General features: G+C 44.3%; 1 protein-coding gene across 1 annotated transcript in view; it reads left to right on the top strand.

The window, feature by feature from the left end:
- MUC6 (mucin 6, oligomeric mucus/gel-forming) overlaps nt 1–15,675 on the top strand; it is a 56,917-nt gene extending 41,242 nt beyond the window's left edge. The window contains exons 29-41 of the mRNA XM_053945858.1: nt 250–312; nt 1,107–1,154; nt 2,441–2,620; nt 3,834–3,965; nt 4,877–5,110; nt 5,811–5,858; nt 6,318–6,737; nt 7,273–7,716; nt 8,234–8,680; nt 9,588–10,007; nt 10,503–10,946; nt 13,281–13,383; nt 15,123–15,675. Of these exons, the coding sequence (XP_053801833.1) occupies nt 250–312; nt 1,107–1,154; nt 2,441–2,620; nt 3,834–3,965; nt 4,877–5,110; nt 5,811–5,858; nt 6,318–6,737; nt 7,273–7,716; nt 8,234–8,680; nt 9,588–10,007; nt 10,503–10,946; nt 13,281–13,383; nt 15,123–15,300 (3,161 nt within the window). The 3' untranslated portion in view covers nt 15,301–15,675. The remainder of the gene's footprint in view (nt 1–249; nt 313–1,106; nt 1,155–2,440; nt 2,621–3,833; nt 3,966–4,876; nt 5,111–5,810; nt 5,859–6,317; nt 6,738–7,272; nt 7,717–8,233; nt 8,681–9,587; nt 10,008–10,502; nt 10,947–13,280; nt 13,384–15,122) is intronic.
- Nucleotides 15,676–16,409: the final 734 nt, after the last annotated feature.

Genomic DNA, 16,409 nt, shown 5'->3' with positions numbered 1-16,409 from the left:
TTAGGAAAGAAAACGTGGAGAGAGAAATTAATATTTTTATTAAACAAATGGATATAGCTGGACAAACTAAACAAATTCCTACATAGACAAAACCTCCTTCTGAGGCTAACACTCACTTACCTGAATTGATAATGTTGAAATTGATACTATTTTTAATAACAGATATATAATATATTCAATTATAAATAGTGTAAATTAAATGCTTTTCTCTAAGAAATTTAAAACAGACTTCTCTTCCCCTTTCTTCAGGCTGTTACAACTGCTCTCATGATGAGTACTTTGACCATGAAGAAGAAAGGTGCATGCCGTGTGGTAAGCAGCAGTTCTTTCTCCACAGTAACTTGAAAACTATACTACAACATTTGCATAGACTCAGAGAAGATATTTTTATAGTATCTCTCCATAAATGAGTGTTCATCTAAACATAGCTTCCTTTCAAAATAAACCCATTTTATACTGCTTGTACAATAAAGTATTGGTGTTCTAATCTGTGTGAGGCACGGGCCCAGCAAAGCTCTGAGTCTCAGAGGTATTTAACACATTTCACAGAAAAAGGGAAACATGTAGCAAAAGAGCAGATTTAGCTACTGGACTCAATAAATATCTTTCTAGATTTTTTTTAAATTAACTTGAGGTTCATTACCATAAGGTTTATTTCCATGACAACCTATTTTATTAAATAAGGTTTTGGATAGACTCTAGCTGGACAGTTTGGATTTTCATGCAGACATAAACAAACCCTAAGAACGAAATTTTCATTATAAAATTCTATCTTGTGTAACCAGGATCTCAGCCAGTGATCTCCCTTATATACAAAACCATGTTCCACTATCCCTGAAAACTGAGGTGCCCTTAGCCATAAAAATCATAACAAAGATAGGAAAAACTTACTAGTGTTCATTATAATAATGAGATGTATTGATTTCTTTGTAATTAAGTCCTTTGATGTGAATTTGACCACGGAAATATGTAAGATTAAATACTTTCAGGAATACCTCAGTAATTAGTACAGTTCTTGCAATCCAATCCAATGAGATTTGCCTTATCTGGGATATTATAATATGTTTTTATTCACAAATATAACCTGTTTTATCTTTATGTAACAGGACAAGTAAACGTTACCACCACACCCGGACCATCTTCACCTTCACCAGGTTAGTTTACACAGTTGACCAGCTGTGTAACTTACACACTGATATTATGTCCTGATAAGTGTTTATGACATGAATAATGCCCTTTTCTGTGTGATATAACAGCATTATCAGTTTCACATGCATAAGGTGAAATGATGAAAAATACCCTGGTACCATAATATCCTGGGCTGCGTCAAAAGCTGCTTGGACAGCAGGTCAAGGGAGGGCACTGTGCCCCTCTGCTCTGATGAGAGCCCACCTGGAATGCTCTGCCCAGCTCTGCAGTCTTTAATTCAAGAAAGACAGAGTAGGGCCACAAAAATGACCAGAGGGTTGGAACACCTCTCCTGTGAGAAAAGGCTGAGATCTGGGGTTGTTCAGCATGGGGAGGAGAAGGGTCCATGGAGACCTCTTTGTGGCTTTTCAGTACTAGAATGGGGCTTATAAGAAAGATGGAGATAGACTTTTTAAATAGGGCCTGTTGTAATGGGAGAAGGGGAAATGGTTTTAAATCAGAAGAGAGTAAATTCAGACTAGATATAAGGAAGAAATTGTTTATGATGAAGCTGGTAAAACACTGGAAGATGTTGCCCGCAGAGACTGTTGAATCCCCTTACCTCTCCAGTTAAGGCTGGAGAGGCATTTGAGCAACCTGATCTAGTTGAACTCATGTCTGCTCATTGCAGAGGGAGTGGATTAGATTATCATTAATGGTCTAAGCCAACCCAAGTCATTCTATGATTCTATGATGAAAAGGACCTCACAGAAATTTATGCCCAATCTTACTAGGGACTGGCCATATAACACTTCAACAGTTGAAGGAAGTCTTGATGGAAATGTGTGACTGACTACACCAAATCCCTATAGCCTGATACAGGAAAGGAATCTACATATCTTGATCTTAAATTTGTTAGAAATTCCATTAATTTCCCTAAAGACATGATATTGGAAAACTTTATACTGTGGGTCATATGAATAATAAAATTATGAATACTATTTGATATAGGACTGGAATATTGTTCCATCTCTGCTGATATGAACAACTGTTTATGCCAAATTCACTTTAAAATGAAGAAAATGGTATAAAGCATCTCCAAGAATACCTGTTTAATGTATTCACTGCATATAATAGCAAAGGAAGTAATGGATAACAGTTCAAGGTTTAATCTAAAAGGTAATGGGTTTTAATAGTAGCTACTGCTAATAGCTATAAAACCACTTGTTTTACTTTAGAAAAATTCCATTAATATAGATATGTTGTCCTACTGAGGACTATTTCTCATCTTCTCATTTTCATTTTTTCTTAGTAACAACAGTGCAGCCTAAAGTAACAAGGAGTTCTACCACAAGCACACTTCCAACAGTACCTAGTACTTCTTCTGCAACAACTGTATTATCTGAGACTACAAATCCAACAATAACTGCAAAAATTACAGTTCCAAGAACTTCACCCTCACAACCTCTTGTCACAATAAAGTCAACTACTGGTAGGTTTTTAGTGTTATTGTCTAAAATTATTATAAACTTGTTCTAAACCTCTGTACATCATTGAGATACCATTCCTAGGAAGGCATTTCAAATTCACACACCATCCAAGCATTAGACTCCAAATCATGAAGAAGGCAAAGCAGGCTTCCAGAAAGGAGTTTGTAAACCAGAAATGTTCAGAAGTGTAGATTGGAAGTGCATAAAAAGATATAGGATATAGGCATTAGGTTAAAAATGCAACCAAAAAGTGAGTCATCTGAGAAACACATTTAGAATTTCTATAAGCAGTGAGCAAGCCCAGCTCTAGTTGGGTTTATTAGCTCAGCTTCAGCCTCTTTTCCACTGGTTCATTTATGGAGTTCAAGGAGCACCCAATCTATTGACTCTGAATAATGTAAGCAAGCCCCAAAGCAGAGTCACACAGGTAGCAGTGTAGCAGCTTTGTCTAGGCTTCTAAAGTCCTGTTCTCTGGAGGATGACTCTGCCAGCATAAATTACTTTCTGATTCTGTGGTTTGTAGAGCCTGATTTAGCCTCATACCAGCATGCACTTCAACTAATAAAGCATCTTGGACCATGGCTGTCAGGGAAAGCAGAGGTAAAAATAGATCCCAAAGAAGTCAAAAGACATGAAAGCTGACATTGTGACAGATGATTTGTGCACTCAGGCAAGGAGAGTCTACAGTATGATGTTATCTAGCTTTTTCAATACAAATTGCATAAGCTGCAAGTGTGGCTGATTTGGAACATAATAAAAGCCAATGGACAAAGTCCACATAGACTTTAGCCAAAGTGACTACAAAGCTAACTACTTAAATATTAAACAAATCTAATACAGAAAAATACAGAAAATGAGAACAAAGACAGACATGAGACAATAGAAAACAAATATAAACTCAGAAATATTTGGTAAGTGTATGAGAACATGAATACAACAGTCATACTGAAAATATTTGAAAAATAAAAAATTATCTCTAAAATACAAATATCTTCTTTATAATTTATCTGGTTTTAATTTTTCTATGAATTGGTTACTTACATTATATTTTTACCTTTACTCCAAAAGAACATATAACATCCATTTTTACCACACCAAACATGACTACAACCATCACTACCCCTTCCATAACTACCTCAATGAAAAGAATCATGGCCACTACACCAAAGTCTGTTCCCTCATCACCTTCTGCTTCATCAATCGCTTCTTCAACAGAGACAGAACAAGTAGGGGTCACCTCACCATCTTTCAAGACCACCACCAAAAGGGAAACAGCAACCTCCTCGATACCTACTCAAACCACAAGTTGGAGCACAACTTTCAGCCAGCCTGAACTAACAACAGCAGGTAAATAGCACTTTTTTACATCTGTCAGGTGAAACCATCACTCACAAGTCATATGTCAACATACTCCTTATTAAAAAACCCAGGCATTCTTACTAGAGGTCTTAACATTGCAAACAGAAAGGAAAGGACATGGATAAGAAGTGTGATTAAAATAGAAATTTATCTTGCCAACAGAGCAAGCATCTGACATCCAAATATGATCTCAAAACTATCATTAGCTAGCTAGCATCTCTTCCAACACTTCCTCCAAATATAGACAAAATCTCTCTATGCCTCAAAGCAAGTTCTTCAAAACTCACAGATCACAGAATATAGATTCCCCCTACCCATTGTAAGAAATACTCCCCCCAGAAATATTAACCTTTCTGAATGTATGACACTCAATATACAAACAAGGATCGTCTCCTCTGAGGTTGTATGACAACATGAATTACTACATTAGCAACTGACAGGCTGGGACAGTGTGTGGTGGGAAGTCCACTGTAGTGGGAGGGCAACTGTACACTCTTTTCCAAATCCAGGTCTCTCCCACAAAGTACTGTTGGGGTACATATATCTAGGTCTTCTTGTGCAAGCAATTACAGCTTCCTCTAGGAAGCTCACCAGCTCCCACCCATTACTAATATTCATTCTTTCACCACAGAGTGAGGGAACCAAAGCAACCACTCTGCACTACCCAGAAGGTGAGTAAACGGGACTAGAGAGAGGCCCTTGGCCTAAGACTCTGCTTCACTTACCTCAGCTTTTCCAGATGATGGTCTTGCCCAGTTTGGAATACTTGGCAGGGGAAACATGTATATCCAACTAGGCTCTTCTTTCCTCAGGAGCTTCAGAAAAAGGCAGAGAGTGTCAAATTGTCAGAGGCACCCTTCAGACCCACCCTCACTCAACTTGTGCTTTTCTCTCTGCAGTTGTCACCCACATAAGAACAACATTGACACAGCCTGTGCAGCACTTCGTCACACAGACACAGACCATCCCTGGCAGATCCACCAGCAGTACCTCTGTCCCGAGAGAGACCAGCCCTGCCACTAGCCCAGGAGTTCCGCTAACAAGGACATTTCCGAGCTCCAGCTCTTTGCCTGTCACTTCAACCTCATCTGCTTCTTCCCTCTCCTCAACCCAGCTGGGAACATCATATCCTGGTAAGGCTCCCTCCTGCCCTTCTTGCTGCTCTGCCTGCTTCTTCCAGCTCCCACCTTTCTCTTCTAAGCAGCACATCCCACAAAGGCTTCAGTTTTGGTACTCGTCTCAATTCCCCCTGCTATTGCCACAGGACCACCAGCAGGTCCTGGGCCTGACCCACACATGACCCTGACTGTGTCCTTCTCCCTGCAACTTCAGAGCTTTGGCTCTGGGGCACAGGCCTCTATGAGAGTTCAGGCATCCATTAATTCCTGCCCTATAGCTACCAATCAGATAAAGCTAAAACACCTCTCTCTTCTTACAGTGCTGCCCTGAGAATGCACAGTGGGACAAGGGTGAACAAAAGGCAGGGAAACTGGAAACACATCTCCAATTTACAGCTCAGGACAGTTTTGAGTGAGAGGCATAACCCAAGGCATCATCTCCAGCCAAAGGATGACTAGGCCCTGGCACATCCAAGAAAAGTGCTGTTCAACAAATATGATCTCATGGACCAATGCTGACCCCGAGTGCAAGAATCACCAGTGGAGGGTGGGCAGGAAAGTGTACGCTCAACTCCAGGCTGAAGTTCTTTCACTTAGACCCACGTGCCAGAGTTGTCTTAGCGTTGATCCTCCTTTGGGGAGATGCCACAACATGCTTTGCCTAGAATCCTTCCCAAGACTCAATCATTCTTTTCTCTCATCCCTTTCTTTGTAGCAAGGGAGCCAACCAGAGCTAAGACACCAACTACTAAAGTAGTAACAGGTGAGTGCTCTGGTCATGAAATAGATAAGAATTGTCCCTGGCCAATGCATCCATATCCCTTCAGTAGCCATGGGCCTCCCATGGATCCCTCCCAGAGGACTCTGCAGCAAGCCAGTTCTAAACAATGAGTAAACAAGTGATACCTCTTCCCCACTCAATAGTTCCAGGAAGAAGGATATGAGACAAATTGCTAGATGTCAACTTTCAAAATAGTCAACAGCAAGCACTTATGAAAGAGAAGCAGGAGAGGATGGAACATATTTAGGATAATGGACACCTTTATTAACTGGAAAAAAAAAAAAAAAAACACAAACCCAAAACCAACCACATTTAGTTGGAAATAAGCTTCCCATCCTGGCCCATAAATGACCACAAAACCTCAAAAAATAGAGAAGTCAATATCACCCAACTTCCCATAAGCCAGCAAAATACAACTGACCCATGTTTCCCTCCTGGCAGCCTTCACCTATGAACACTCAACTGTGCCACACATCTGGCCACCTGTGACCACACACAAGACCACGGCCGCCACCTCCATCAGCAGCACCTCCAAGACCTCTGCCTCCACAGAAGTGCCTCTGGAAACAGCCTCTCCACATCCCAGCTCTCCACCTGTCCCCAGCAGCCCGCTCAGCACCCGGTTGCCATCCACTGCCACCACTTTCACAGCCTCCTCCACAGCAGCTCCCAGCACCAGCCTCAGGCCCACACCTACAAACCTGAGGCCCAAGACCTCTTCCCCAACAACCAGTGCTGCAAAGGAATCTCCTGTAACAGAGTCCTCTGCACCCACCATGGCCAAAACCAGCACGATGCCATTGCCTGCTTCTTTTCCCTCCTCATCTGTCTCCTCAACACGGCTCAGCTCCTCACAGCCTAGTAAGGCTCTCTCTTACATGTCCTGCTGCTTCTGCCTGCTCTGCCTCTTCTCTTTTTCATTTCCACCACTGCAGTGGGGAAATATGCAGTGCAAACCACTTGCATGTTTTCTTAAATTTGCTCTCCATTCCCACTTCTTTTTGAATCAGCAGTGTAATGTGGTTGTCATTTGGTATCACCCTGGGGGTCCAGTTGTCCCACACTGGCCACCATGTCAGTTCTGAAGTGGGCAAACTTTAATGTGCTCCTTTTCCTTGGGAGACCTGCACATCCACACAGGATCTGCTTCCAGAAAGAGCAAGAAGCATCTTGCCCGATGGAAAGCAGCATGTTGTTTTCCTCCCCTTTTATGGGAAAAAAAAAGAGGGCAGGTATAGGGCAGAGCCCTTACTCCCACCTCCTTCTTTCTAATAAACACTCAGTGCAGCATGCTGACGTTGTTGATGTTGGTGCTCCCAGTCCGGGGCTTCAGCGACCACATTTGCCTTCTCCTTATGCCCTCACCCGCAACTGACCTGTGCTTCCCTCCGGACAGCCCTCACCCCCGAACAGTCAACTGTGGTACACATAGGGCCACCTGTGACCACGAACAAGACCACAACCGCCACCTCCATCAGCAGCACCTCCAGGACCTCTGTCTCCACAAGAGCCAGCCTAGCAAGCAGCACAGAATTGCCTCCGGAAACAGCCTCTCCACATCCCAGCTCTCCACCTGTCCCCAGCAGCCTGCTCAGCACCCAGCTGCCATCCACTGCCACCACTTCCACAGCCTCCTCCACAGCAGCTCCCAGCACCAGCCACAGGTCCATACCTACAACCCTGAGGCCCAAGGCTTCTTCTCCAACAACCAGTGCTGCAAAGGAGTCTCCTTTAACAGAGTCCTCTGCACCCACCACGGCCAAAACCAGCACGATGCCATTGCCTGCTTCTTCTCCTTCCTCAACTGTGTCTTCAATATGGCTCAGCTCCTCACAGCGAGGTAAGGCTCCCCACTTCCCATCCTGGTACTTCCTGCTGCTCTCCCTTTTTCCACTCATCCTTACCAGCTACACAACTTTCTTGCAGAGTTGTTTTAGTGTTGGCTCTCTATCCCCTTTGTTTTGCATTGGAACACTGGTATGACCTTACTTACTTAGGGCTCTGGGACACTGATATCTCCTGTGGAGCTTGAACTGCCAGTCTCAGAGGGGAATGTCCTTAAACTCTCCCTATTCCCTGAAAGGACACATGCATATTCACACAGGGTCCTCTTCCAAGAGTAGGTAGTGGGATGTTGCCTGTTGGAAGGCACTGTATCCATTTCCTCCCTTTTGAAGACAGAAGCCAGACAGCTTGTAGACAGGACCCACAGTCTCAGTGCTCCCTTTTTCCCAGGGAATACTCAGTGCAGCACAGCCCTGCTAGTTTTGTTTATATCCTAAATCTGAGGTGCCTGACCACCTCCATTTCCGACTTTTGCTGCCCTCATCCTCAAAAGCTCTGTGCTTTACTTCCAGCAGCCTTCACCAATGAACAGTCAACTGTGGTACACATCGGGCCACCTGTAACCACAAACAAAACCTCAGCCGCCACCTCCATCAGCAGCACCTCCAGGACCTCTGTCTCCACAGGGGCTAGCCCACCAAGCAGCACAGAAGTGCCTCTGGAAACAGCCTCTCCACATCCCAGCTCTCCACCTGTCCCCAGCAGCCCGCTCAGCACCTGGCTGCCATCCACTGCCACCACTTCCACAGCCTCCTCCACAGCAGCTCCCAGCACCAGCCTCAGACCCACACCTACAACCCTGAGGCCCAAGGCTTCTTCTCCAACAACCAGTGCTGCAAAGGAATCTCCTGTAACAGAGTCCTCTGCATCCACCACGGCCAAAACCAGCACGCTGCCATCATCTGCTTCTTCTCCTTCCTCAACTGTGTCCTCAGCATGGCTCAGCTCCTCGCAGCCTGGTAATAATTCTTCATGGCTTTCCTGCTCTGCCCAGCTCTTCCTGCCCTCCCATCAGCATTCCCTCCATGAGTGATACAGTACTTGTGGATCTTTGTCTGTCTACCCCACCATTCCCACTGCTTTTGCTCAGCTTTGTTCCTGGTGTATTCTTGGGCCTGTGCACTGGTTCTGCTTGGGACAGAGCAGGTTTCCTGGTAGTGTGTTTTAGATGTGCGTCCCAGCTGGTGTTGATGGCACACAACTGCTTTGGTGGTTGCTCAGGAGTGCCAGCTCCGCCTCTGGGCCCCCTCTGTTTGCACTTCTGCCAGCCAGGGAGTGGCCATGGGGTAGGCACAAGTCCATCAGGGACACAGCCAGCATAGCTGGCCCAAAGCCAGTGTCCAAGGAGACACTACATACCACAGAATATCATGCTCAGCTGTACAGTGGGGGTGGACTGGGTGGGACAGTTATTTCCAAGGAGCCATTGCTTGGAGACTGGTGGGATATTGGCTAGTGGCAAGAAGTTGTAAGTCATGGCCATCTTGTGGGTGGGTCTTGGTTTGATTTTCCTTTAGTTTCTTTACTTCTGAAAACTTTTTCCATCCAGAATATATGTGGCTGTTCTTGCTTTTTCCAATTCTCTCCCCATACCTGTTGAGTGGTAGCAAATGAGTGATTGCCAGAGTAGGCACTTCACATCCAGACAGAGTCACCCCGTCATCACCTGACAAGTATTGGCCCTGACTGGCCCTGAATGATGACAAAACTAAATGGATGAGCAAAATGTCTGGTCTTTCCTCTTCCCAGACATATTCAGTGTAATCCCAGGCTTAACTTCTACCCTTAATAAAAAAGATTGTGCCCATCTCCTTCTCTTCCCCTTCTATCCTCACTCTCAACTGACCTGTACTTCCCTCCGGACAGCCTTCACCCATAAAATGTTGACCATGCCACATGCAGTGACACGTGTGACCACAGAGAAGACCACAGCCGCCACCTCCATCAGCAGCACCTCCAAGACCTCTGCCTCCACAGAAGTGCCTCTGGAAACAGCCTCTCCACATCCCAGCTCTCCACCTGTCCCCAGCAGCCCGCTCAGCACCCGGCTGCCATCCACTGCCACCACTTTCACAGCCTCCTCCACAGCAGCTCCCAGCACCAGCCTCAGGCCCACACCTACAAATCTGAGGCCCAAGGCATCTTCCCAAACAACCAGTGGTGCAAAGGAGTCTCATTTAACAGAGTCCTCTGCACCCACCACGGCCAAAACCAGTACGATGCCATTGCCTGCTTCTTTTCCCTCCTCAACCATGTCCTCAACATGGCTCAGCTCCTCACAGCCTGGTAGGCTCCTGCCTGAACTCCATTTTTGATTCTTTCTGTCCTACCACACAAGTTCCTTTCAGAGTTGTTTTAGTTTTTGCTCAACATTTCCCCTTCTTTCAGTTTTGGGACTGAGGTATGGCCTTAGTTACTTAGGGCTCTGGGACACTGATATCTCCTGTGGAGCTTGAACTGCCAGTCTCAGAGGGGAATGTCCTTAAGCTCTCCCTATTCCCTGAAAGGACACATGCATATTCACACAGGGTCCTCTTCCAAGAGCAGGTAGTGGGATGTTGCCTGTTGGAAGGCACTGTATCCATTTCCTCCCTTTTGAAGACAGAAGCCAGACAGCTTGTAGACAGGACCCACAGTCTCAGTGCTCCCTTTTTCCCAGGGAATACTCAGTGCAGCACAGCCCTGCTAGTTTTGTTTATATCCTAAATCTGAGGTGCCTGACCACCTCCATTTCCGACTTTTGCTGCCCTCATCCTCAAAAGCTCTGTGCTTTACTTCCAGCAGCCTTCACCAATGAACAGTCAACTGTGGTACACATCGGGCCACCTGTAACCACAAACAAAACCTCAGCCGCCACCTCCATCAGCAGCACCTCCAGGACCTCTGTCTCCACAGGGGCTAGCCCACCAAGCAGCACAGAAGTGCCTCTGGAAACAGCCTCTCCACATCCCAGCTCTCCACCTGTCCCCAGCAGCCCGCTCAGCACCTGGCTGCCATCCACTGCCACCACTTCCACAGCCTCCTCCACAGCAGCTCCCAGCACCAGCCCCAGACCCATACCTACAACCCTGAGGCCCAAGACATCTTCCCCAACAACCAGTGCTGCAAAGGAATCTCCTGTTACAGAGTCCTCTGCATCCACCACGGCCAAAACCAGCATGATGCCATTGCCTGCTTCTTTTCCCTCAACTGTGTCCTCAACATGGCTCAGCTCCTCACAGCCTCGTAAGTCTCCTTCCTACCCAGTCCTGGTGGTTCCTGCTGCTCTTCTTTTTCTCTTCTTCATTTCTATCAGAGCAGGTTGCTTGCACAGTTGTTTTATTTTTTGCTCTCAATTCCCATTTGTTTTTGCATCAGCACAGTGGTATGACCATTCTTCATTATGGCCCTGCAAAAAGGTCAGTCCCATGTAGCCTGGCCTGCCAGTCTTGGAGGGGCAGTCCTTAGGCACTTCCGTTCCTTCAGAGGACATGAACATTCAGAAAGGACCTTGTTTCTGTAAGAGGAAGAGAGACCTTGCCCCTATGAGGACACCCTGTCCATTTCATCCCGTTCAAGGGGGATGTAAGCAGCCGCTTGTGGAATGGACATAGGCCTAGTCCTCCCTCAAACTTGGGAATACTTATTGCTGTACTGGAATTCTGATTTTCCTTATGTTTGCATTCTCGAGCTTCAAACAACCTTCTTTGCTTTCCCCTTCTGTCCTCATCCACAACTGACCTGTGCTTCCCTCCTGGTAGCCTTCACCCCTGAACAGTCAGCTGTGGTACACACTGGGCCACCTGTGACCACGAACAAGACCACAACCACCACCTCCATCAGCAGCACCTCCAGGACCTCTGTCTCCACAGAAGTGCCTCTGGAAACCTCTCCAAATCCCAGCTCTCTACCTGTCCCCAGCAGCCCGCTCAGCACCCGGCTGCCATTTACTGCCACGTCTCCATTCTCTTCTGCTTCGGCCTCAACCATCAGCACAATGTCTGTGCCTACATCCCTGACTACTTCCACATTTAGGTCTGCTGGCAGCACTACACATTCTTACTTTGAAAACACCACACTGACTCCACATGGCAAGACATCTTCATTAGCTGTCCCTACCACTATCTCTGCCCAGTCTAGGCCAGCGTTGATCCCAACTGCTTTGTCTACAACTACTACCTTTGCTCCCCATGTTATCACGATGGCTTCTACACAGTCAGTTGAACAGAGTTCCCTGCAAACAACAACACTGACCACTGCCCGCACGACATCATCTCCTCCTCTCACCTCTAGACTTTCAACATCCCTGTCCTCTGTTGTACCATCAACAGTGCCACACGGTAATGTATCTCCATATAATTTCCTTTTTCATGGATTTGCTTTTAATGCCTCGTTTTTTCATGAGTGTATGAATTTTCTTTACATATCCTTTGGCTATGATCCTGTTTGTACCCATTGACTCCATCTTTTCTTTCTGCAGTTATTTTTCTAAAGCTATTGTCTGACAGATTTAATACAGGTTCCCTGCTATTCAATATTTTAAACATTAAGAAGTGTGAGTTAGAGTCTGACAGGATGCACTTCAGGAGAACCACAGAATCTTTATTCTGTCATCTTAAAAAGCAGTGTAAGAAACCTCTTACTGGAACGGGCTATCCCTCATTACCCTGCAGCCTTCCTATTAGCTCTCACATGCTTTGCACACTTGGGCATATAGATACAGCATCTTAGTCTACTGCCCAGTTAGTAGTTGTCTTATTCTCCAATAAAAAAGTCCCAAAGCCATACTACAGCATTAACTGAGCCTCCCCTGCAATAATGTTCAATAATCTATAACCTTTCTCTCAGCAGGGGACCTGACTGTGCTTAAAAGATCATTGTGCAGGACCAGGTGTGAGCGGTGTACGAATTGCCTTCATAGTTTTCAACATCTCTGTCTCCTTAATATAAGCTTCAAACACTATCTTTGAACTCCTTGGAAAACTTGTGTTTTCAGTCAGCTTTCTGCTTCATGAAGTGCTTAGTGTGGTGCTTCAAGGCAGGAGAAAATGTAACACTGACACATAGAACCTAACATAGCATTACACATTCTCCCTAGCAAGGCAAATTGTGAACTTCTGGCTACCTATAAATATATCCTTAAAACGAGTAAATTAAGCAATTTTCAAATAAGTGCAGTCTGTGAACCAGAAATAATTCTACCAGAATGAGCCAACTGGTTGTTCTCTTTGCATCTTTGTGTTCTCAGCAGAGGATTAGTTTTTCCATGCTGGACTGAATGCGTACTATATTCTTAACAGGACTTTTTTGCTCATTTGTAATTCCAACAACTTCTCTTTTCTTAAAAAAGAACTTTATTCTTTTATTTTGTTGTCCTCCAGGGTAAGCCTCACTTGAAACTTTAGTGCCCAGTTTAAAACCTTCTCTTGCTATGTAACTCACTTGTGACTTGTTAATTATCTCATGCAATAAGAATGGTTTTCAAGGAAACAAATATGGAGGCTTTGGGCATCTAACAAAGGTCACTCAAGAAGACCAAGATGAATTATAGCAGAATTTTTTTCTTTTTACATTTGACAGAGAATTGTAGAGAAGTTGAATATGAAGAAGAAGTAACTTACAAAGGCTGTTCCACAAATGTCACTTTGAGCCGATGTGAAGGATCATGTCCCTCTTCAACAAAGTAAGGATAACTGAGGCTGTACAGTACTAAAGTTGTTTTCCTTATTTGGTCATCTGTAAATAGGGAAATTTATGAAAAACTGTGCCTTTATAATTCAGGGAGGAAAATGTGGTTAGCATCCACCCAGCAATGTACAATGTTGCTGTATAAACTGGTTAATAGCAACAATAAGGTCATTAATTACGCAGGGATTTACATCTAATCAAGGAAGATCATCTCACTTCCTTAAGTTTTTGTTGTTTTGTCTTTAAGAAAAGCCAGACATCAGTGCTCCAGGTTTGGAGGGCTATTTTGTTATTTTGATGGTTGGGGTTGTGGTTTTGTTTGTTTGTTTGTTTTTTAAAGACTGAAAAAGTGGTTTAGACTATAAATACCTATTTCAAATAGCTAAGACAGTAAAATAAGAAATTTCATCTAAGGTAACTAATGCCACTTCAGTTGTCTCATAACATGCTCCTAATAGTGTAATTCAGGTATATGTTATAATTACAAGGAGCCTGTGCAGTTCTACTGCCCATTAGGAGAATCTGACAGGAAATCAAGGCTTCAATACAAGTGTAAACAGTGCAGCAGTATTAGAGTTCAGTTACCAGGGAAAAAAACAAAAAGTTACATTCCCAACAATCCAATCCAATACGATGTTCAAGAATGGAAAACAATGAAGGGTTTTGCTTTTGCAGGAACTAATTTAAATTAATCCTTATGCTAAAAGTTGTCCCCTTCAAAGCACATTCAAGTGCCCCCCATCATTTTGAAAACTGAGTGACTGACCTTGTATCCTGAGAGTTGACAAAAGGGCTGTGAAACCTCGAGGAAGACTTTTAGAGTGAAGGTTTATCTCAATTGCTAAGAAAGTTGTGGTTAAAACCCAGTTTTAACTGAAACCAAGAAAACTTTTCTGTGCTTCAAAAGAGGTTTTTCCAAAAATTATTTTTTTCCTAAACTCTCTTTTTCCCACACCTGAGTTCTGGCCTGTTATCAATACAGCTTCCCACTCACAAAGAGAAAGGCAGAACCAAGGTCATCAGGAGGCTGAACACGGTCAGGAATCAACAGCCTAAGAACTGCAGTACTATAAGGACAGACTCAAATCCTTACCTGCCTATTCAAGCTCTCACTTCACCTACCTGTGCTGTGAATTCAGAAATTATGTGCAAGTCTTCTACCTTGTTAGCTGACCTCACACCCAGAACTGGCATCATACAGCCACCACCTCAGATTCCAGCACTAACTGTTCAGAGGAAGAAAGGGGTTTTCCTTCCTCTGTGAACTGCAGCATCTGCAAGAGAGACCTTTTGTAAACTCTAAGTAGTCCAGTGTGCAGCCTTAACAAATTTAATCCCTAGGTACTTTACAAATATTCAGAAGGCCAAAAAGATACCAGGGGAATCAAATTCTATTAGTTTTCCAGTGAGGTCTGAGGTCTAACAGATGATGAGATCATAGAATCACAGACTATCTTGAGCTGGAAAGAACCCACAAGGATCAAGTCTGTCCTGTTCTAAAATGGAAGGCAGCAGCTGAGTACACCAGAGTTTCTGCCTCAAGAGAACTTAAAAGTGGAGTAATTTCCCACATTATTTGTAGTCCTGCAGTTGACAGATCCATTCATCTGAGGGCTGTATTCTTTCCTCTAAACCTCTCACCATAAGAAAGAAAGAAGTTCATATACTTTGAAAGTCTGTGAGCCTAAAATGCTGTAAACAAATGCCAACTGATTATCCCTCCCTTCCACACAGGCTGGATGTTGAGAAGATGATGGTCACCACAGCATGTGGCTGCTGTAGGCCACTTGAACTACTTAAGAAGCAATTCCAACTACCATGCCAAGACCCAGATAACCCTGGAAGAAGGCTCACCACAGAAATAATTGCATTTAGTGGCTGTGTGTGTAACATTGACAGTTGCACACACTAACCAGACCCGGTGGCTGCAGATACCATCTTTTGTAATTAAACCCTGATCACAAGTTAATCCTTCCACAGCTCATTGCTGGGTTCTCTTGTACTGATTACACAGGACAACCTTGCTGTAAGGCTGCCTGAGCAGCTGCCTGGACTACCAATGGAATTACCAGATAAATTATTCCTAATCAGAACCAGGGTGAGGTGCAGAGGAGGAAAGAGAAACAGGCACAGAAAGAACAGGCTCAGGGTGGGGATCAGGAGGGAAGTCAAGAAACTGGCCTTGCTCAGGGTGATTTATTCAACCAGAGGTTAAAACCTGGCCCATGCACTGGGCAGTAACAGAAATTCAATGTTCAAATAAAGCAGAAGGAACTGAATTTGCTAACTTCTTTCTCCTTATTTGACCAAGTGTTTTAACTGAAAAATATTAGATTCACTACAGTCAACTTGGCCCTGTGGAAGAGCCCACTGCCTGAGTGGGAGAAGGGAAGTGACCTGTTCCCTGCCTTTGAAGGTGGACACAGCACATGTGCTCATCAGTCACAGATGACAGGTTTGGAAAGCAAGGTGCTACACGACCCAAAGGTGAATGGTGAAGTTTCCACAAGCACCCTTAGTGTGGTGGGACATTTCTAGAAACATAACTAACACACACACAGAGCAGCTTTGGGATAAAGCAGGAAGCTGAAGGCATTTCTTTACAAGAAATCAAAGCCCACAGGCATCTAAGAGGATACAAGTTGTTCACTCACAAGCGATTTCTACTTGCTGCGAATCTAGACAACCTTTACTTTGTTTGCAAGTCATTTAAGAAAGAGCTGTATGAGTGCAGAGAAGCTCAGAGCGCCCTTTTTCCCTTTTAGCAAATGTAGATTACTCTTCTTCTACAGTGCCATCAACTGTGCATGCCATACAGGTGTGTGCTGCTTAGCCTCAACCCTACCCCACTATTAGAGCAGTTTACTGCAGCAAGTACTGGTCATGTACTTACTGCTGTTAAACACTCTAGGGAGAAAGATTTTACATCTAGAGCATCTGTTTTAAAATAAAACAGAGTATTTATAACTTGTAACCAAACAAGAACAAAATCAAACTCACTCACTGGGGGAGCAGAAATCT

The sequence above is a fragment of the Vidua chalybeata genome, chromosome 6, assembly GCF_026979565.1.
Source record: "Vidua chalybeata isolate OUT-0048 chromosome 6, bVidCha1 merged haplotype, whole genome shotgun sequence".
Lineage (NCBI taxonomy): Eukaryota > Metazoa > Chordata > Aves > Passeriformes > Viduidae > Vidua > Vidua chalybeata.
Note: the sequence above shows the minus strand (reverse complement) of the source record. Positions and strands in the feature narration are given on the sequence as shown.